Consider the following 21,146-nt stretch of genomic DNA (forward strand, 5'->3'; position numbering starts at 1 on the left):
GGGGGGGGGGGGGGGGGAGGGGGGGGGGGGGGGGAATCCGGTGGAGGGAGGGAGGGGAGCTGTGGCACATGGTTGGGGTGGGGGCACGTCAGACTCAGGAAACAGACTCCCGGCGGGGGCAGGGGTCCAGAAGTGGCGGGAGGGGCCCATCCTGACTCTCGAGGGTCCTAGCTGGAGAGAAAGTGAGGGGGTGGTGTAGCCCCAGAAGCCCGGAGGGACAGCGGAGTTAGGAAGGCCAGAAGCTGGCCCTAAGGGGTGAGGGGAGGATTTCTTCTTGCCCCAAACCCCGCATTTAGACCCTTTAAGACTTTGGTAGTAGGATGCCTTGGCTCTTGTGCTGTCCCTCACTGCCTTCATCCTAGAATTAATTTAAAGATAACCCCCATTTCTCCACCCCCATCTCCGTATTTAAAGGTGGAGAGTAGCTTTGAGGTATCAGAAAGAGAAAAATGGAGAGGGGGGCGCCATGGTCTTGAATCCAAGTGAGAGGAGGTTGGTTAGATAGTAGCAAGGACTTTTTTATAGTGTGAGATGCTGTGATAGGGACAAAAGACTTAGAAGCAGAGAAAGTTAGTTTGAATTAAGACCTTCTAGTTACCTTTTGACCCTTCAGGTAACTCCTCTTCTGTGGTTAGACCGAATGATCTCTGCAGGATTCTTTCCTGCTCTAAATTCTATGATCTAGGGAGGCCTAGCCCCAGTGGACTTAATCTCAGCAGCAAGGGTAGATAGCAGGAGAGAGAGAAGCTGGAATGGAGGAAAGATTTCTAATTACTGGAAATTGGAGCAAGGGATCAGAAAGAAGAGGAAAAATAACAACCTGAGCTGTTGGACAGCTTTGCTATGGGGTAGACCACACTGACCATGGACTTTTGACCTGATGTCCAGTTCAAAGAGGAGATCTCCCGGAGGTTTAAGGCCCAACAAGACCAGCTTGTCCTGATTTTCGCTGGCAAGATTCTCAAAGATGGAGACACTTTAAATCAGCATGGAATCAAGGATGGACTCACTGTCCATTTGGTGATCAAGACCCCACAGAAGTAAGTTTTGGATAACCAACAAGATTTGCTCTCTGAATGGTGCTTGAAAGGCTATTGGAGTCATTGTCCTTCCTTTCTTAATCATTCTAAGGGTGGAATTTGTTTAAAGGTCAGAGAAGGAGATGCTGTAGCATAGCTTGATTGCCATTTAGGAGTTTTTAAGTGCTTAAAATTTAATTTAACATTCTCCTGTTACGATGTTAATTCTCTGGGAAAATGGAGGCTAATATCTCACCTTTCTTTTGAGTCCTCAATCAGAAGCTCAATCTCTTCTTGGCTTTCCATTTCTTTTTTTCTTTTTCTTTTTTAATTTAAACCCATACTTTCTGTCACAATACTGTATATTGGTTCCAAGGCAAAAGAGAAATAAGGACTAGGCAATTGGGGTTAAGAGACTTGCCCAGGGTCACACAGCTAGGAAGTATCTGAGGTCAGATTTGAATCCAGGACCTCCCATCTCTAGGCCTGGCTTTCAATCCACTGAGCCATGTAGGTGCTACCACTCTCCTCCCCCTACTGCACCCCCTTTTTTTTATTTTTGTTGATGCCTTTTTTCTTTTAAATCCATGTTATTTTCCAGTGATTTTCTCTTCTATCGCCCTACAAAATAGTATTCTTCCTTATAATAAAAAACTGGTAAAGGAAAACAAACCATCAACCCAGCTATGTTTCAGCCAGATAACTTCTTCTGCATTTATAATCCTTCACATTTTTATCAAGGTGGGGAAAGTTTCTGACTGAGTCCTCTGAGGTTGATATTGATCACTGCATGGATCAGATAATGATAACTAGCATTTATACAACTCAATAAGTTTTATAAGCCATTATATATGTTTTATCTCATTTGATCCTCAACCTTGGGAGCTAGGTACTATTATTATCCACCTTTTTACAGATGGAGAAAATGAGGAGAGATTGTGTCAGCCAGTAAGTGCCTGAAGCAGGATTTGAACTTCACTCATTCACTAAATCCAGTGCTCTGCCACACTATACCACTTAGCTGTCTAATGTTCTGATGGCTTTCATTGTTTTCTTTTACTTTCTTTGTCATTGAGTAAATTGTTTTTCTGGTTCTGCTCATTTTGCTCTGTATCAGTTTGTTCGAGTCTTCCCAAGTTTCCCTGGACTCTTGTCTTTTTTTTTTTTTTTTAAACTCTTACCTTCCACACCTTAGAATCAGCACTCTGTTGATTCCAAGGCAAAAGAATGGTAAGGTCTAGGCCAGTGTTGGGGAAGTATTGACACATGTGCCCAGCCAGCAGGGAGGAGCTGTTCTGTTCCCCCTCTGCCCAGCCACCCAAAGTGAGCACTTTCTCCCTCCCCTCTCTGGGGTGATGGGTGGGTGGGCTCACAGGCAGCTGGAAGTTGTAGTTTAGGCAATAGAACTTGAAAATCTTCACCAGCACTGATCTAGGCAATGAAGGTTGTGACTTGTCCAGGGTCTACAGCAAGGAAGTGTTTGAGGCCACATTTGAATCCAGGACCTCCCATCTCTAGGCCTGGCTCTCAATCCACTGAGTCATCTAGCTGCCCTCTTATTTGTCATTTCTTGTGGCAAAATAATATTCTATTGCATTCATGGATGATGGAGAGTAGTGTTGAATTTGGAGTCCAGACATAGATTCAAACCCTGCCTGATACTTGTAACCTCTTTGACCTTGGACACATCTCTTAACTTTGCTGGACCTTAGTTTCTTCATCTGTGAAATGAAAAAACGGACTCCCTTCCAGTTCCAAATCTATAATCCTCTGTTTTGATTAATGAGCACTCACTTTTTCTCAGAAAGTACTGTTAAAAATGTTTTTGTCTATGTGGACATAGACCTTGGCCTCCTTGGGATATGTCAATAATTCAGTCACTAAGTCAGTAAAAATTTATTAAGCACCTACAATGTGCCACATTGTGTCATGTGTTGGGGATACAAATATTTAAAAAAAAAAAAGAAGAAAGATAATTCCCCACTTCAAAGAGCTTATAATATACATAAAGAAGGTTATGGAAATAGAATAGTTACCTGATGTAGGAGCTTGGTGGAAGAGTCAGAGAAGATCCAGAGGAATTATGCCAGATGAGAAATGAGATGTTCTGAGCCAACCTCTTTCCTTAAATAGAAGGTTGAAAGTTTAGGATGTCATCCTTTGATCAGAAAGACAGAGAATAGGAAAGAGAGTAGAGTCCCAAGGCTGAAAAAAAGATCCTGTAGGATAATGAGGTTTTCCCAATAATGAGCTTCTTGGACCCTGGTGGAGAAGTCCAAGACATCCCAGATTATAGTGCAAGCAGGTGAGAAGTTAGGAAACCCAATATTGCCCAATATGGCTATTATTGGGTCAAAATATAAATATAAGTTTAATGACTTCTCCCCCAGTTCCAAATTGTCTTGTAGAGTTTTGGGCCAATTCACAGTTCTACCAATAATACATGAGTGTTCCTGTCTTCCTGAAGGTTCTCTAACATTTACTATTAACTATTTAGTCATTTTTGCCAATTTGCCAGATGTTGGGTAAAACCTTAAAATTCTTTTCATTTGCATTTCTCTTAATGATTTGGAGCATTCCTTCATGTGGGTTCAACAAAGAAAACTGCTCACTCATGGCTTTCAACTACCTTAAATATTGGGAAATTTGTCCAGTTCTTTATACATGCATATGAAAAGAACTATAAGTAGACACACATACCCATTTTACAAATGAAGAAACTGAGATTGAGAGAGATTGAATGATTTCCCACGGTCCCACAGCCAGTAAAGTCTTCTGTATCTTGGCAGATTCCTCTTTTCTAGCCCTGTTGTCCCATTTGGCCTTTTCCTTTTTCCTGGCTCCCTAAGAGGCTATAGAAATCAATAGGGTATTAAAAAGACCATTTTAAAAAATTAAATTGCAAGAGGTCCTAGGTTCAAATTAGACTTCACTTCCTAATTGTGTGACCCTGGGCAAGTCACTAAACCCCTATTGCCTAGCCCTTAATGCTCTCTTGTTTTGGAACCAATACCCAACATTGATTCTAAGATGGAAAGGTTAAAAAAAAATTGCTTCACAAAAGGAGGTTAGAGTAAGAAAGGCTTTCTGAAAGTGACATGGAAAACAACAGGTTGTTGGGAAAGAGAGCATTATCTTCCCTAGCATTCTAGAGATGCTGATCTCATGGGCAAAGAACAGTGAATTTTGAGCTGAAAGAGCTGAGTTCCAGTGTCAAGCTTTTTCTAGCTGTATGACTGTGGACAGGTACATCATTGACAGCTTTGAGCCTCAGTTTTCTCATCTGTAAAGTGGGGATAATACTTGAATCATTTCCTCAAGAGGTTGCCAGGGAGGACTGAATGCATGAAAAAGCATCTGTTAAGCATTCTATGGTGGAATAGATGGAAAGCTGCCCTAAGCAGCCAGGAAGACTTGGGCTCTGGTCCTGTTGAACCTGTGTGACCTCAGTACTCTAGGCAGTTTCTCTAAGATTCTTAAATCACTGAGAAGTTATCAACCTGCACTGGTAAGCACCGAGGTAGTGCAGTGGATTGCAGCACTGTGCCTGGAGTTAGGAAGACCTAAGATCAAATCTGCCTCAGACACTTACTAGCTTTGTGACCTTGAGCAAGTAACTTAACCCCTGTCCACCTTGGTTCCCTCATCTGTGAAATGGGGTGCAATAAGAGCACCTATCTCTCAGGGTTGTTGTAAGGATTAAATCAGATGATATTTGTAAAGCGCTTAGCCCAGTATCTAGCACATAGTAGATACTTAATAAATATTTGTTTTCTAACTTGGTAGAGAGTTTCTAAACCTATAGACTACTAAATCACATCTCTAGTGCCTCTCCCTATTACTACTATGTACCAAGAACTAGGGATAGAAACACAAAAGCACAACAGTCTGCCCCCAAGGGGCCATGTGACCCTAGGCAAGAAATATTTCTCTTCTCTTTTCTTTTTAAATCCTTGCCTTTTGGCTTAGTATCAATTCTAAAGCAGAAAAGCAGCAAGGGCTAGGTAAATTGGGTTAAGTGACTTGCCCAGGGTCACATAGCTAGGAAGTGTCTTAATACCTGATTTGAACCCAGGACCTTGTCCATCTCCAGGCCTGGTACTCTATCTAATAGGGAAGCCTTAATAGTTTGGGAAAGGAACAAGATAGGGAAGTAGAGTAGCTCTTAAGGAGGGGGTCCAACTCACCTACCTGCCCCTAAGAGAGATTTCTATGGGGGAGAGAACACCTTTTCCCTCTTCATCCTTTTCTCTTTTTCCTTCTCTCCTTCTCCCCTGGGGCCTAGAGTGACTGAGTGATTGCTGGTGGTCCTGTAGCAAGTTGGGAGTGGAGCCAGTGCTAGTGCCCAGGTCTCCAGAATGCCAGGCATTTAATACTTCTAAGTTATCACTGCTTTCCCATCTCATTGTAAATTGGGGGTGGGAGAGGATTGTGGTATTATGATCAACAGGATTTCTTTTGTCTCTAACATTCTATGCTTCCCTAATTCTTTGACTTCTGGGTTCCTGGTTTAGGATTTTCCTTTCTCTGTCCTCAGGGCCCAAGATCCTGCTGCTGCTGCTGCCACCAACGCCACTGCCGCCACCACTGCTGCTGCCGGCACTGCTGCTACTGCTGCTGCTGCTGCTGCTCCTGTTCCCTCTGCCCCTGATGCTGCTTCTGCTCCAGCCCCCACGACTGCTTCACCTGCCGCTTCCACCGCCCCTGCTCAGCCATCCACCTCCAGCAGCACTGTCCCAGATGCTGCTAGTGGGAACCGGAGGAGCAGTGGAGGAGGTCCAACCCCAGGAGCTGGGGATGGACCTCCTAGTGGTCCTGCATCTATACTCTGTAAGCCACTTGGGGAGGGAGTGCTCAGATGCTTGTGTTTCACTTTGGGTTTGGTGGGGGTAGAAATCAAGAGAAAGAAATGTGGCCCCTGTAGAGCTCTTAAAGAGCATCCAGTATGTGGTATGATGAGAAAAAAATGTAATGAGCCCTTGGGTAGAGGAGCAAGAGTTAACGTGGTTTGGAATTCTGGGAAGATGGGGAAAGGACTGGTGAGGTAAAGTTGGAGTCAGTATGGGAAGGCTTCCTGCAAAACAAAAATGTTAATCATGATTAGAAAGGGAAGGTTGAGAGGGCAACTAGTTGGTTCAGTGGATAGAGCACCAGTCCTGGAGTGGGGAGGCCCTGGTTCAAGTTTGTCCTCAGATACTTCCTAGCTATGTTGACCCAGGGCAAGTCACTTAACCATGATTACCTAGCCCTTGCTACTCTTCTCTCTTAGAATTGATACTAGGACATAAGTAAGGGTTGTTTGTTTTTTTTTTAAAGGAAGGAACCAAAGGATGGCGGAAGAGAGTGTTAAGTGTCAGGACAAAAGAGGGAGAGGGGAGAGGTAGTAAGCAAGTGTTTTTTATCTGCCAGGCACTGTGCTAAACACTAGGGAGGCAGAAATAGTCTGTGCCCTCAAGGAGAAGCCTGGGATAGCATCCGGATAAAGGGCCTAGGGCCTGCACTCTGGGGTTGGATATTGGCAATAGGGAAGCCTTAATAGTTTGGAAAAGGAGCAAGATAGGTAAGTAGAGTAGCTCTTAAGGAAATTGGTACACAGGGCAATGACTGGTTAAAAGGAGTGGGAAGGGGCAATTTTTTTTTAACACTTGCCTTGTGTCTTAAAATTGATACCGAGTATCAGTTCCAAGGTAGACAAGGCTTTGTAAGGGCTAGACAATGGGGGTGAAATGATTTGCCCAGGATAACCCAGCTAGGAAGTGTCTGAGGCCAGATATGAACCCAGGATCTCTTGACTCTAGGCCTGGCTCTCAATCCACTGAGCCACTCAGTGGTCCCAGGAAGAGACAATTCTGAAAGAACAGCCATAGAAGGAATTAATACTGTCATGGTAGGAAGAAGGAAGTGGATCTCTGGTGGTATGGCTGTGCCCCATCTGTGACTCAGCTTCCCTTTCTGCAGCGGGCTTTGGGGGCATCCTAGGGCTGGGCAGCCTTGGCCTTGGCTCAGCTAATTTCATGGAGCTACAGCAGCAGATGCAGAGGCAGTTGATGTCCAACCCTGAGATGCTGTCCCAGATCATGGAGAATCCTCTGGTCCAAGACATGATGTCCAACCCTGACCTCATGCGTCACATGATCATGGCTAACCCACAGATGCAGCAGCTGATGGAGAGGAATCCGGAGATCAGCCATATGCTCAATAACCCAGAGCTAATGAGGCAGGTGTGTGTGTATTTTCAGGGAGCAGGTGGGAGCCCATCAACCCCTCTGTCCTTGACCTTCCTGTCACTATCCCTTCCTGGACAGATTATTTACCTCTCTACCTCTCCTAGTGCTGGACGTTAGAGACCAAAGAAGGGATGATCTACGCTAAAGGTGCTTCAGATCTAATAGGAAAAATAGTAAATATCCCAGGACACATAATCACCAACCCAGAGGCAGATTGCCAATCCAGCCAGCCAAACTGCTAGATATCATTATGGGAGTGGGTTGGGTGAGCAAGTCTGGGAAGACTTCTAATCCAATTCAGCAACCAACCTGGCAAGTATTTATTAAGTGCTTTCAACATGTAAGATACGCTAGGGCCCTATGTCCATGGATGGCTGAAACAGGATATAAGCAAACATCTGCCAACCCCACATGTATGTGCTCTCTCTGCTCCTGCCCCCTCTACTCAGAGCTCTGGGGCCTCTGACACCCCACAAAAAAACAAAGCCCAAACTTAAAAATTAAAAAAAGAAAAAAAAAAAAGGTGACAGGTGGGAATGGGGGGAAAGTGAAAGTGAAAGCAGAAGAGATTGGGGATAGGGGATGGTAGCAAGACCAAAACAGGCTGACCAAGAGCACTTCTCCCATAACTGAAACCAAGGATAAAGAGGTTCTATTGTACTGAGAATAGCTGTCCTTGCCCTGAAGAAAGTTCCATTCTACTAGGGGTGGGGGTTCTGGTGGGAGTAGATAACTATTACTCAGAAGAGGGAACATGGAGCATAAGAGGGATGTGGGCTGGGTGTGGAGGGATGGAGAATGTGTCTATCCAGATTGAGGAGATGGTTTAATATCTCTTTCCCTGATTAATGTTGAGATGCTAGGGTTTGTTGGGGGTGGAGATCCAGAAGGTAGAAGATACATGATTCCTGGTCATACATTCTCAGAGGATGGGAAAGGGTTGGTGGAATAAGATTTCAGGTCAGTCTAGGAAGGTTGCCTGGAGGAGGAAGCCACTTCACTCTCTAGGTCCCTATCCCTGATCCTCCTGGTTAGAGGTGGTGGGAAGGGGCCACACAGAACCAGTGTTTGATTTTTCTTACTTAGATTTTCTTGCCAGTTTACTTTGACCTCAGGTCCTGGCTCTCTTTTGCTGAGTCCTATCATGTCTTTGTCTTCCCTTTGCCCCTAAGCAACATTGTTGACTCAGCTAGCTGAAAAGGAGGATATCAGCTCCCCTCACTTCCACTTCCATTTCCTCTTACTTCCCAGTCTGTTAATGTTCCTCCCCTTGAAGGATGGAATAGGATGAGGAGCTGGATCCTTACCCCACTCTGGTCTCAAGTCTCATCCTGTCTTTCTTCCTTCTGCCAGACCATGGAACTGGCTCGAAATCCTGCCATGATGCAAGAGATGATGCGCAACCAGGACCGGGCCCTGAGCAACCTAGAAAGCATCCCCGGAGGATACAATGCCTTGCGACGCATGTACACAGACATCCAGGAACCTATGTTCAGTGCTGCTCGGGAACAGGTGGGAGCCAGTGATCTGTGTGGTGGTGGGACTTCCTGACCTCAGGGTCTTAGAGGGAGGAGCTGGTTAAAGATCAAAGATCTTTCATACATGAAGCCGAGATGTTCAAGGTGATTGTCTTTTCTCGTGTTCCCTCTTACCCCAAAATTCCATCAGCCCCAGACAAGCCCAGCAAGGATATGGTATATAACAGCCCGAAAGTCCCACAGTAGATGAGAAAATGTGTTAGTTGGTTAGCATCGGTGTCCTGAGTGGCCTTTGTGGGTGAGGTACTAAACCAGATGCTAGAGGCCGTGAATTGAGACCCAGTGGTGGTGGGTCAGCAAGAGAAATAAGAGGAACAGAAATGTTGATGCCAGTCACAGAAACAGATGATTCTGAATTTTCTGTTGGCTCTTATTATCTAGTCTGTTCATTTAACAACAGATTTCCATCTTCTTTCTCCATGGGGAAGGGGAAGCGTTAGGGAAAGTTTGTTTTCATTCCTTAATATGAAACTTTTCCCTCCTCCCAGTTCGGCAACAATCCCTTCTCCTCATTGGCGGGGAACTCTGACAGCTCCTCCTCCCAACCTCTCCGGACTGAGAACCGGGAGCCCCTCCCTAACCCCTGGAGCCCCTCAGCCCCCACCTCCCAGGCCCCAGGGCCCGCTGGGGAGGGCACCGGAGGCTCAGGGACCAGCCAGGTGCACCCAACAGTCTCCAACCCCTTTGGGATCAATGCAGCTAGCCTGGGGTCAGGTATGTTGTGGGGGGTGGGGGAAGTTTAGAGGGGTCCACAGAGCATCCCCCTGCCTAGAAGCAGAAGTCTTTTTACTCCTGCATAGGATATTCACATCTGAGGTTAGAGTATCAGGCTTATGACATGAAAGAAGTCTCTTTAGGGTTGGGTAGAGATGGGAGTCAGCTAGAAAGTAGTCTGGTTCCCATCCCATCCTGTTGTCTCCTCTAAAATAACTCAAATAACATCAGAGAAAGGAGTCGTGATCCCAGCCTAATTTCTCAGGACCTAATAATCAACAGTTCAAGTATTGAGCACCTAATATGTGCAAGGAACAATGACAGACTCTGGGGAAACAAAAACAAAACAAAACTCTCCTTGCCTTCAAGGATCTCACATTCTACTGGGGAAAATCTAATCTAGTGGATTTGCTCCCTTGGCTATATAAAAGGAGCTAAGAATCCTCCTGTATTCTTTCCGGCAGAAAGGAATCAGGGAAGACTTACCTTGACCCATCCTCTCCCAAATCAATGAATCAGCATTTATCAGGTGTTTCTTATGTACCAGATACTATGCTAAACACCAAAATGATCACAGCCCTGTTTGTGGCCTCAAGGGGCTTAGCTTCCCTCAATCAGTAATTTTAGCCTCATGCAGCTAGGCCCCTGAAGATAAGGCTGGTTTACATTGAGGCCTCTTCCTTTTTCTCTGCCCCAGGGGAGTGGAGCCCCCTGGATTCTAGGGGATCAGGGCCTAGACTTGGGTCCCTCAGGAACACTGATCTTTTTTTTTTTTTTTTTTTTAAGCTAAATGACAGGGAAATGTTCTAGCTCCAAACGGGATAGGGAGGAAGGGAAACCCCTTGAAGTGAGTGTTATCTTATTGGTCTTTTTGAGCTGTGCACATAGAGCTGTGAAAAGCAATGAATGAAATGTGTTTCTGATTCACATCTGAATTCTTTCTCTTTCTGTGGTTTCTCCCCCTTGTAGGGATGTTCAATAGCCCTGAGATGCAGGGCCTTCTCCAGCAAATTTCAGAGAATCCCCAGTTAATGCAAAACATGATCTCTGCCCCGTATATGCGAAGTATGATGCAGACACTTGCCCAGAATCCTGACTTTGCTGCTCAGGTACTGAACTAGGGGGAAGGGAACTTTGGTGGGGAAGAGCTGGTACCTGAGCTGAAAAGAACTCATCATCAAGTTCCAAGGCTTTTGATTCTAGTTCCCTCCTTGGTGCTTCTATAGAACCCAAATGTCTGGCCTTCCAATTAATAGGTTCCTTGTCTCTGCAGATGATGGTGAATGTCCCATTGTTTGCTGGAAACCCCCAGCTGCAGGAGCAGCTTCGCCTCCAGCTCCCAGTCTTTCTACAGCAGGTGAGATCTGAGCCTCTAGAGAAAGGGGTGGGGCTTGAATCCCTAAAGGAAAAGATGTAGATTCCTAGAGGGAGGAATTCTAGTCACTTGGGCCCAGAGGACCTGGAGGAATTATTATGTATGTAGGTATGGGTGGAAAAGGTACCATGTGGCAGGGGGACAAGGGGGATGGTCTTTCAGGATAGCATATTGACTTAGAAAAACACAAATTAACATTGTCTGTTGTGTTGTATTTTTATTTATTTTGTTAAACATTTTGCAATTGCATTTTTTTTTAAACCCTTACCTTCTGTTTTACAATCTATAACAAAGTTATCCATTCCTAGGCAGAAGAGCAGTAAGGGCTGGGCAGTGGGGGTGAAGTGACTTGCCCAGTGTCACATGGTTAGGAAGTATCTGAGGTTAGATTTGAACCCAAGATTCTCCCATCACTAGACCCAGCTTTCTATACACTGAGCCATCTAACTGACCCCAATTACATTTTAATGTAATTAAACTCCCAGGGAATTTTGAGGTAAGGAATTTAACAGGTGTCCTAGGGCTTAAGATTTAGGGCTGTGCTGGGTCTTTCTTCCTCACCCCTTACTCTCTGAAGGGTTTGCCCAAGCTCCTTTTTTTTCCCCCTATCACCAGATGCAGAACCCAGACTCGCTGTCCATTCTCACCAACCCCCGAGCCATGCAGGCCCTGCTACAGATCCAACAGGGGCTGCAGACGCTGCAGACGGAGGCCCCAGGGCTGGTGCCCAGGTGAGGTGGTGTAGCCTTCAGAGCCAAGTCCATCTCCCCACCATCATGTTAGAGCTGAGAGATGAAAATGTAGAGGCCATCTCCTCTCCCTTACCCCACCTATCATCCTGCCTTCCGCACCCTATTTTGCAGATAAGGAAATTGAGGACCAGAGGCCCAAGTTCAATTAGAAAATTAAAGATAGATCTAGGAATAGAACCCAGGTCTTGAGATTCCCAGTTCAGAGTTCTTTCCACATTATCATGAGATAATAATGACTGTTAGTTAGAAGCACTTTATGTATTTCATATCATTTTTGAGACTCAAAACCACCAGGTGAGGTGGGGACTATTATCCCCATTTTGGAGATCTGAAGACTGAGGCTTCAAGATATTAAGAGATTCCCCCAAGGTCCTATGGGTAGTTTCTGCAGCAGTATTTGAATCTATATCTTCCTTGCTCTAAATCTCACTCTGTTCCCTTTTGCACTCGGCTTCTAGGTGTCTATTTCCATCAGGTTCCCCCTTTTTCTTTTTGTGTCTTTTCCATTTCTCTGTGTTCTTTCATTCTAGTTCTATCACTGTACCTTTGGTGTCTTTCCAATCTCTCATCCTTGCACAGACTGATTCCCATCTCTTCCTGTCCACAGCCTTGGCAACTTTGGGGCACCCCGGATTCCCCCTCCCCCTGCAGGAGGCAGCAGTGGCCAGGAGCCCCCCATTACTTCCCCATCCACGCCAGCTAGTGCCTCTCCAGTAGGGGGCACTGCCAGCCCCCAACAGCAGCTGATGCAACAGATGATTCAGCTTTTGGCTGGAGGAGGAAACTCCCAGGTATGTATTTGCTGGGCTGGGTTTTGTGTGCCCCTCCCTATGTGTAGGGGGAAGTCCACCAGGCAGACAGCATAAAGGGAGGCATGGGATATGAGCTAAGGACTGTACCCTTTGGTTCTCACCACCGTAGAGAAGAGGGCTTTCCTGATGCCAAATTTGGAGTGGAAGGAGCTCAGAATCCATGGGCCCTGACAGTGCTTTGACGTCTTAACATAGGCTCCATTTCATTATTATACCCATTACACAGAAAACTAGGGCAAGATGCAGAAGAGCCTCATTCGGTATTGAGCATGTTGTCTTCCTTTCTAGCCCCCCTTCCTTTGGCCAGCAATCCACTAGAACATAGGATAAATCCCACCAACAAGATATCTTTCCTCCAGGTGCAGACACCAGAGATTCGATTTCAGCAGCAGCTGGAGCAGCTCAACGCCATGGGCTTCATCAATCGAGAGGCTAACCTGCAGGCTCTGATTGCTACCGGTGGGGATATTAATGCAGCCATTGAGAGACTGCTGGGCTCTCAGCCCTCCTAATCCCTGAGTCCACCCCCCACCCCACCCCATCCACATATGCACACCTACACACTGATCTCCCCTACATTGTTTGATTCCTTTGATAGCTCCCTGACCTCTCCAGATCCATAACCTCATCTCTTAAGACTCTTCACCCCCTGAGTCTGCTCTTCAAGCCTCTTTAAACAACAGAAGGAGCAATTGGGGCATGGCAACCTAACCCCACAGCTCTGTCTTAAGTCTCTTGGTTCTATTTGTACATCTCTCCTCCATTCTGCCCCTGCCTGATCTTTGGCAGAGATATTTAAGCAATTTTGACTTTTATTTGGATTTCCCAAATCCATCTCTGACTGCCCCCCATGTTCTCCATAACTTATCATTAATGGAACTGAGACATGGGGTGACCTGATTGATTTATCAGGAATTATTGGTCTGAATTCCCCCCACCCTGGTATCATGGAATCTTTTTGTGTCTAATTCTGGCTGTACCCTAGCTCCCTTATCAGAATCCTCTTATGACACTCCCCACCAGTCCCATCTCCAATATGATCCTCCCTCCCTAATAAAGTGTTGTGGGTTTCTATGCTTCCAAACTGGAGAGGGCAGGTAGAACAGACAGTCTGTTTAACACATTCCCGAAGGACCCTTCTTTAGTGGGCCCTACTGTCAGAGAGGAAAGGAGAAATTGTCTCCCCATTTGGGGAGGGAGATGGATCACTTAGGCCACAGAAACAAGGAGGGGTGATCATGCCAGATAGGATCTAGCTATCAGTTTAGTAAATAGGAGTGAGGTCTGTTGTTGGGGAGCAGTGAAGCTTTCTGGAGAATGAATGTCCCAGTTGGGGCAAGTCAGAATGGGCAAGAGAGTCAGGAGGCAGAAATAGACAGCAGCCCTAGGAGCAAATCTGTGGTTGGCTAGACTGGGATAGAGAGTGAATCTAGGAGAAGGGACTTAAAAATCCTAATTAAGGATTGGGATTAGAAGAGAAAGAGGGTAATTCCCGATGCCCACAGTGGTCCCTGTTGACTATATAACTCCCATGCACAGAATGTTGATACCCTTCCCTTTCACTTCCCCCCAAACATACCCTACAGGCAGACATCAACACATTCTCCATGTGCTCAAGACCACCAGGGGCTTGTCCAGGTCTGAAGTGACCAGTGCCTTTGGCCCTCCCCTGGGAATCAAGGTTTGCCCTAGAAAGGGCTGGGATTTCTTCCCTGTCCCTCAGGGATATTGTAGGAGGGAGGGTCCTATGTTCTAGTTTCTGAACCATCTCCCCCAAAGAGAAATGGGGGGTTGCCAGTCTGGGGGTGGGACAGGAGTAGCTGGTATGCAGAAGTCTTGATGCCGAATAAGGATGAGCATGCCCCTTTGAAAAGGGGCAGGGATACCACCCAACCATCCCCACCCACCACCACACACATGTATTCACACATATACATAATCACCCTGACCTCTGAATACTGGTAAGTGTTTTGAGATCATAGAAAAGAGATGGGGGCCCTCACCCTCTGCGTCCTGAGCCTCTGCCTTTCTTACCTCTGTTCATTCCCCCCTCCTCCCCAAGTTCTTCCTTTTGTCCTTTATGCCAGAAAACCCTATATGAAGGAGGAGGTGGTGATGAAGTCATTTTTTGAGCTGGGGTTGGAGACCATGATAGGAGAGAACAGGAGCCTCATCCCTACCCCATCTCCCCAATCCCATGTAAATAAATGGCGTGATCTTTGTCGTGAGGTTGTATTGGTGTTGTTTTCTGGGGAAGAGGAGGCTGGCAGAAGCCAACCTGTTGTTTGAGGCTCTGAAGAGGATTCAGTTCGAGAAAACTGGTATTATTCTTTTCAAGAGGTAGAGAAAGAAGAAGCAGCAACACCATAAGTGAATGTTAGACAACAGTAAGGACTTTCTGATTGTCAAGGTATCTTAAGAGAAATAAGATTGAGAAGTCATCCTTGCAGAAGGGAAGCCTAAGAGAAACAAGGGCATTGTATCCATTCCCTTGTCCCTAGGCAGGACTTTCCTTTTCTTGCCTCAGTCAGGAAATCTGCTTATACATGTCACAACCAGCAAGAGGCCAGGGCGATAAATTCAGGGTCGGTTCATTTATTTATTTATTGGGGTTTTACATATAGAAACCATTTTTTTTTAAACCTTTAACTTCTGTGCGTTGGCTCATAGGTGTAAGAGTGGTAAGGGTGGGCAATGGGGGTCAAGTGACTTGCCCAGGGTCACACAGCTGGGAAGTGTCTGAGGCTGGATTTGAACCTAGTACCTCCCGACTCTAGGCCTGGCTCTCAATCCACTGAGCTACCCAGCTGCCCTAGAAACCATTTTTGATGATTGTTTTCCGACCTTTTTAGGATTCAGATTTTCTCTCTCCTTCTCTACCTATGGCAGTAAATAGTCTGATATGGTTCATACCAGTGTTTTCATCATGTAGTACTTATTTCCATATTGTTCATGTCATGATGGAAGACACATATCACACATACAGTAAAAAAAAAACTCATGAAGGAAATAAAGTGAAAGAAGGCATGCTTTGGTCTGCAATCAGACTCTAAAAGTTTCTTAATTCAGTTCTTAGCCAGAAGATCTGGATTCTAATGACAGGTGGGGTTTTTTTAATTGAAAATTTTTATTTAATTAATTGATTTAGAATATTTTTCCATGGTTCCATGATTCATGTTCTTTCCCTCCCTTCCTCCCACCCTTTCTCCCCTCCTCCCCAGCGAACAAGTAATTCCACTGGGTTTTACATGTGTCATTGATCAAGATCTATTTCCATATTATTAATATTTGCACTGGGGTGATCGTTTAGAGTCTACATTCCCAGTCATGTCTCCATCAACCCATGTGATCAAGCAGTTGTTTTTCTTCTGTGTTTCTACTTCCACAGTTCTTTTTCTGGATGTGAATATCGTTTTCTCATAAGTCCCTCAAAATTGTCCTGGATTATTGCATTACTGCTATTAGAGAAGTAATGACAGGTTTTTGAACCAGTATTATTTTACATTGGGTCTAGCTCCACATCTTAGAGGGGTCTTTGACAGGCTGCAATGAGTCCAGAAAATGAGGTGAAGTCTGAAGATAATGTTATACAAACATTGATTGAAATTATTAGGGATTTTTTTTAATCACTAATTTTTTTGTCTTGGGAATAACTTAAGACAGAAAAGCAAGGGCTAGGGGGCAGCTGGGTAGCTCAGTGGATTGAGAGCCAGGCCTAGAGACGGGAGGTCCTAGGTTCAAATCTAGCCTCAGACACTTCCTGGCTGTGTGACCCTGGGCAAGTCACTTGATCCCCATTGCCTAGCCCTTACCACTCTTCTGCCTTGAAGCCAATACATAGTATTGACTCCAAGATGGAAGGTAAGGGAAAGGAAGGAAGGAAGAAAGAAAGAAAGGAAGGAAGGAAGGAAGGAAGGAAGGAAGAAAGGAAGAAAGAAAGAGGCTAGCCAATTGGGGTTAAGTGACTTCCCCTGAATCACATACCTGGGAAGTGTCGGAGGCCAGATTTGAACTTGAGTCCTTCTTACTCCATGCCTAGTGCTCTATCTACTGTGCCAACTAGCTGCCACTAGTGCTGGGGATATTTTAAATTGAAAAAGTGAAGATTCAAAGTAGATATAATAGCTGTCATCAAGTATTTGAAAAGGGAAGAGAGGTTAGACTTATTCTACTTGGTCACAAAGGGCAGAAATAGAAGCAATGGCTTGAAGTTGCAGAAATACATTTAGATTTGGGCATAATGTAGGGGGAAAACTTCCTGGCTCTTAAAATTATATAGGTGTGTAATGAGTAGCTTAAAGGATTTCCTCTCTGGAGATGCTCAAGGACAGTCTTAAGTGACCACTTGGGTATGAGGATTAGAGATTCCTGCTCAGATTCAGGTAGGACCAGGCAACCTTTTATCTGCCTTACATCTCTGTAATTCTGAGATAATAGGAGCTTGAACAAGGCTGTAATCTGTGGGTCTTCACTTTCCTGATCTACTTTAAAAAAAAAATTAAGCTAGATCAGTGATGGTGAACCTTTTAGAGACATTATATGCTGTGCCACACACACATATACTTTACCCCAGACAGGGGAGTAAGCATTCCCATTGGTCTGCTGGGCAAAAAGGTGGGTAAAGTTAAAAAATGTCCTCAGAGAGGTGGAGAGGGGGAATGGAACAGCTTCCCCAAGTCCCTCTGCCTTTCCAGTAATGAATTCTGGAGAGCAAAGGCCCAAATGTCCACAGAGAGGGCTTTGCATGCTCTTTATGGCACATGTGCCATAAGTTTGCCATCATAGGGCTAGATGGTTCCCTCAGCTAGCTCTGAGTCTGAATAATGGTAGTGGGAGAAGGTTCAGCTCTGGCCCTTAGCCAATTTCTCATCTGTGCAACCTTCCTCACCTTGAGAGATTTTACAAAGGTGGTGTTGGGAATCTTACCTTCCCATGAATGACAAAGGAGTTAGTGAGAACCAGAACAAAAACATGACATCCTGGGCTTTGACCTTTATTGCCAAGGTTTAGATTTCAACTCCTCAGTTGTAAAAGTCAAATGCCTCTACCCCTCCTGTTTCAGGCTTTAGTGTTCCCCTTTGAATGCTGCCTTATTAATCTAAAAGTAAGGTAGGAACAAATAGAAACACAGATATAGAAAAGGGGTACAGAGACAGGAAAAATAAATGATAGCAGTAGGAGAGATGGAGATAAGAGAAAAAAGATGCAGGAGAAAGAAAGCAGATATGGGGGAAAGACTTACTAGCCCCTAAAGTACCAATGGCAAAAAACAAAATTTGCTTTTATTTTAAAACCAGGACAAGCATCATTTCCAACCCTTTGGTTCCTCCAAACTTCTCTTCCCTGGGAGTTCTTAGGCATCCTTAGCTGGTCTTAGGGCATCATCACCTCTGGCTTCTATTCTGGCTCTCAGCCAAGTCTCATGGTATTGCACTCTAGCCTGGAACTTCTTCCCTTCGAATGCCTTTTTTCCCCTTTGGATTCTGACTGGTACGGCCACACCTGCATATGTTTCTCAGAAATGAAGTCATTCTCCAGAAGTGATGAGATAACCTGCCACGATGGCTCTGCTCCTTGTGAGCCCATATGTTCATTCTCTTACCCCAAAAGAACAATTTATTTCTCTGCTGGGTTGGATGTGATTTCTGAGCCATGGATGGCCTCTGAGGCCTGAAAGGCTGGAAGTTCATTTGGCATTCAGAATCACTGATCCTGTTCATCCTCAATACCCGGGTCTTAGTAATCTTGTTCTTTTTTTGCTTCTTTGTCACAGAAGTGGGTGAGATAAAATCTTCCTTCTAGGAGTAATATAAGAGTAAGGAATAAGAGGCAGCTAGGCAGTTCAGCTAGGTCTAGAGACAGGAGGTCTTGTGTTCAAATTTGGTCTTAGACACATCCTGGTTGTGTCGCCCTGGATAAATCACTTAAACCCCAAATGCCTAACCCTTACAACTCTTCTGCTTTGGAACTGACTTTTTTTTACTGATTCTAGGACAAGGTAAGGCTTAAAAAAAAAAAAAGAGATGAGGCCTTACCAGACATAAATGTTCTTTCTTCAAGTTAGGATGGCATGGAACAATGAATGGAAAGAAACTCAGAGACTGGAGTCCCTGCCTTTAAATCTCTTCTTTGCAACTTAATATGTAGGAGACCTTTAAAGTTCCATTTCCTCATGTACAAAATTAGGGAGTTAGGCCAGAGGTCCCTTCCAGCACTAAATCATCTATTATCCTAATGAGAAGAATAAGTGGAATCAGAAGAAGCTTGAGATCACTAGAAACCTCAGGCCAAACTACCTATCTATATATAGGTATTGGGCAAAGGATATATAAAAAGGCAACGAAAAAGATATCTGTCTTTATAGTGCTTAGTATAGGGCAACTAGGTGACTTGGTAGATAGTGCTAGGCCTGGAGACCTGGGTTCATCTGGCCCCATATACTTCCTAGCTGTATGACTCTGGGCAAGTAAAGGCTAAGCAACTGGGCATAAGCAATATGCTTACTTACTTAAGATCTTAATGCTCTTCTATCTTGGAACCAATGCTTATATCAATTCTAAGGCAGAAGGTAAGGGTTTAAAAAAACTTATAAAGTGAACATAAAAGGCGTAACTTCCTTTATGCAATAAAAATTGTGAATTGGATAATGTATGACTCTCGAGCCATATCTGGCTCTTTTGAGGGCCAGATATGGCTCTTTTTGCAGGAGCCATAAAGTCATTTTTTTTTTTCAGGCGCTATTACAGGAGCTCGCACTCTGAGCACTGTATGTATGGCTCTCATGAAATTACATTTTAAAAAATGTGGCATTTATGGCTCTCACGGCCAAAAAGGTTGCCAACCCCTGCACTAGAGGAATCCATTGTTTATTTGGAGATCATGGTGAATCCTTTTGTTAAGTAAACAATTCTAGAACTATAGAATGTTCAAACTGGGTAGAACCCTCTTATTCAACCCCCTTACTTTATAAGCATTTAAAGTAAGGCCCAGGAAGAAGTGACTTGCTCTCATTAGGATGTAAGTAGAGGTTGCATGCAGTCTTTATTGTCTTTGTATATCCCTGGCACCTAACCCCTGTACTTGTCCTATAGGCATTTAACAAGTGTTAATTGAGTCATTGATGAATGTCATACAGATATACAGTGGCAGGATTTGGAACCAAAATTGATTTTCTTTTTGCAAAATAATCACCCCTTATTAGATCAATTTTATAAATATGGGTTGGTTCATTTACTGTTTAAAGAGGAGGGCATAACTGTGATAGGAATTAAGTGTTGGGAAGACACCGTTATGGGTGTGATCAGAGTCCAGGGAAGCCAGACTTTCTGAAGGAAATATATTTTGAGCCACACTTACAAGAAGAACTAAGAATCTGCAGTAAAGGTTATCTCAGGCTCATGGAAAAGCTTGGAGCTGGTTATTGGCTGCCTGAGTGAGGGGAGGGGACATTAGAGGGGAATTGGTGAGTTTAAGATGGAGGTTATGGTTAATAGTCTCTGTTATTGGTTCTTGAAGGAGGAAGGAATACGTGTGTGTGTGTGTGTGTGTGTGTGTGTGACAGTAGGCACTAGGGAGAGGGTAGATAGGTGAATGAAAAAGTAGCTTGCTTACAGTGGTCTGTTCCTGATCGCCAAGGTGGCCTGGATCTTTGCCAAGGTTGTGGATGGAAGTCCATGATGCAACAAAGTTGTCCAAGAGGTTTGGTTTTGTGTTTAGTTCTCCCCATGCCTCCTTGGGCTCCTAAGGGAAAAAATGTGGGAAAATGGTTAGGAAGAGAGTCTTCTCAGTTCAATCAGGAACTCCAGAATCCTAGCTTCTAGTTCCTTGCCCACATCACTAGTCAGTGCCCCATTCCCAAATCTCACTCTCACTTTAGGTTGCTTTGACAGAAAGATCAAACTATCTGTCTTCTTCATTTAAGTCCCAAGATCAATAATTATTGGAAACAACGAAGCCCAGACTTGGTATCCCTTCATTCCCTAAACATACACACACCCACACACACATACACACACTTCAAGTACTTCAGTCCCCCATGGCCTCACAGAAGCAGTTGTCATGACAATCAGAGTGGGGTCTCTAGTCCCACTGTGTTCAAGGTCTCTTTTTCTGAAGAGGGAGCAGATTTTGCAGCTTGATGATCCCTATTCCTTGAGGCTTTCACCCTTTCCCTCCCTTCCCTTCTCTCTAGTCCAGGCAGAATTCCTGGAAGAGGAGACAGACATGCGAAAATCAGAAGCAAGTAGCCCACCCAAAGGGATATCCAACTACAGAAAGTGTAGGTTGCTCAAACAGGTCATGTTAAGATTGCCTGAAATAAAGAGGAACTCACATTTATGTGTCTTGTGGTTTTCAAGCAGGCAGAAGGCTCCAAAAACATGGGTAGCAGATCTTAAAAGAGATCCTGGAGGATCACTCTTTGTAGGCTCTCCAGAGACCCAGTGATTTGGAAAGTAGCCCTGACTTGGTCTGCTACAGAAATCTGATCTCTGACTGTCCTTTTCACTAAATGTCTATGCTATGCCTTTTCCCCACCCTCTCCTTTTCTCTTCCTATATCATCCCCACTGGCAGTTCATGCTCTGCTCTAACCTGGGTGTAGATGCTTCAAATTTAATTTGCTCTCCATTTTCTACCTTTTGGACACCAAGTCTTAAATATTGTCCACCTTCTTAAGGAACCACTTGAATGTCTCACAAAAACCTCAAAC

The 21,146-nt window shown here is 44.6% G+C and overlaps 1 protein-coding gene across 1 annotated transcript; it reads left to right on the forward strand.

Moving 5' to 3' along the window:
- Positions 1-466: 466 nt before the first annotated feature.
- On the forward strand, positions 467-14,665 carry UBQLN4 (ubiquilin 4). The gene is made up of 12 exons (XM_044675040.1): positions 467-482; positions 614-630; positions 889-1,040; positions 5,557-5,849; positions 6,978-7,240; positions 8,600-8,758; positions 9,273-9,498; positions 10,468-10,607; positions 10,772-10,855; positions 11,489-11,604; positions 12,233-12,416; positions 12,797-14,665. Exons 1-12 carry the CDS (start codon positions 467-469, stop codon positions 12,947-12,949), a joined length of 1,803 nt encoding a protein of 600 aa, XP_044530975.1. The 3' UTR covers positions 12,950-14,665.
- Positions 14,666-21,146: the final 6,481 nt, after the last annotated feature.

The sequence above is a fragment of the Gracilinanus agilis genome, chromosome 4 (assembly GCF_016433145.1).
Source record: "Gracilinanus agilis isolate LMUSP501 chromosome 4, AgileGrace, whole genome shotgun sequence".
NCBI lineage: Eukaryota > Metazoa > Chordata > Mammalia > Didelphimorphia > Didelphidae > Gracilinanus > Gracilinanus agilis.

Bases quoted from the DNA above. Each gene is read 5' to 3' on its own strand.
- UBQLN4 (XM_044675040.1), top strand. The intron at 1,041-5,556 runs GTAAGTTTTGGA...CTCTGTCCTCAG, and splicing joins GTGATCAAGACCCCACAGAA to GGCCCAAGATCCTGCTGCTG. The intron at 10,608-10,771 runs GTACTGAACTAG...TTGTCTCTGCAG, and splicing joins ATCCTGACTTTGCTGCTCAG to ATGATGGTGAATGTCCCATT.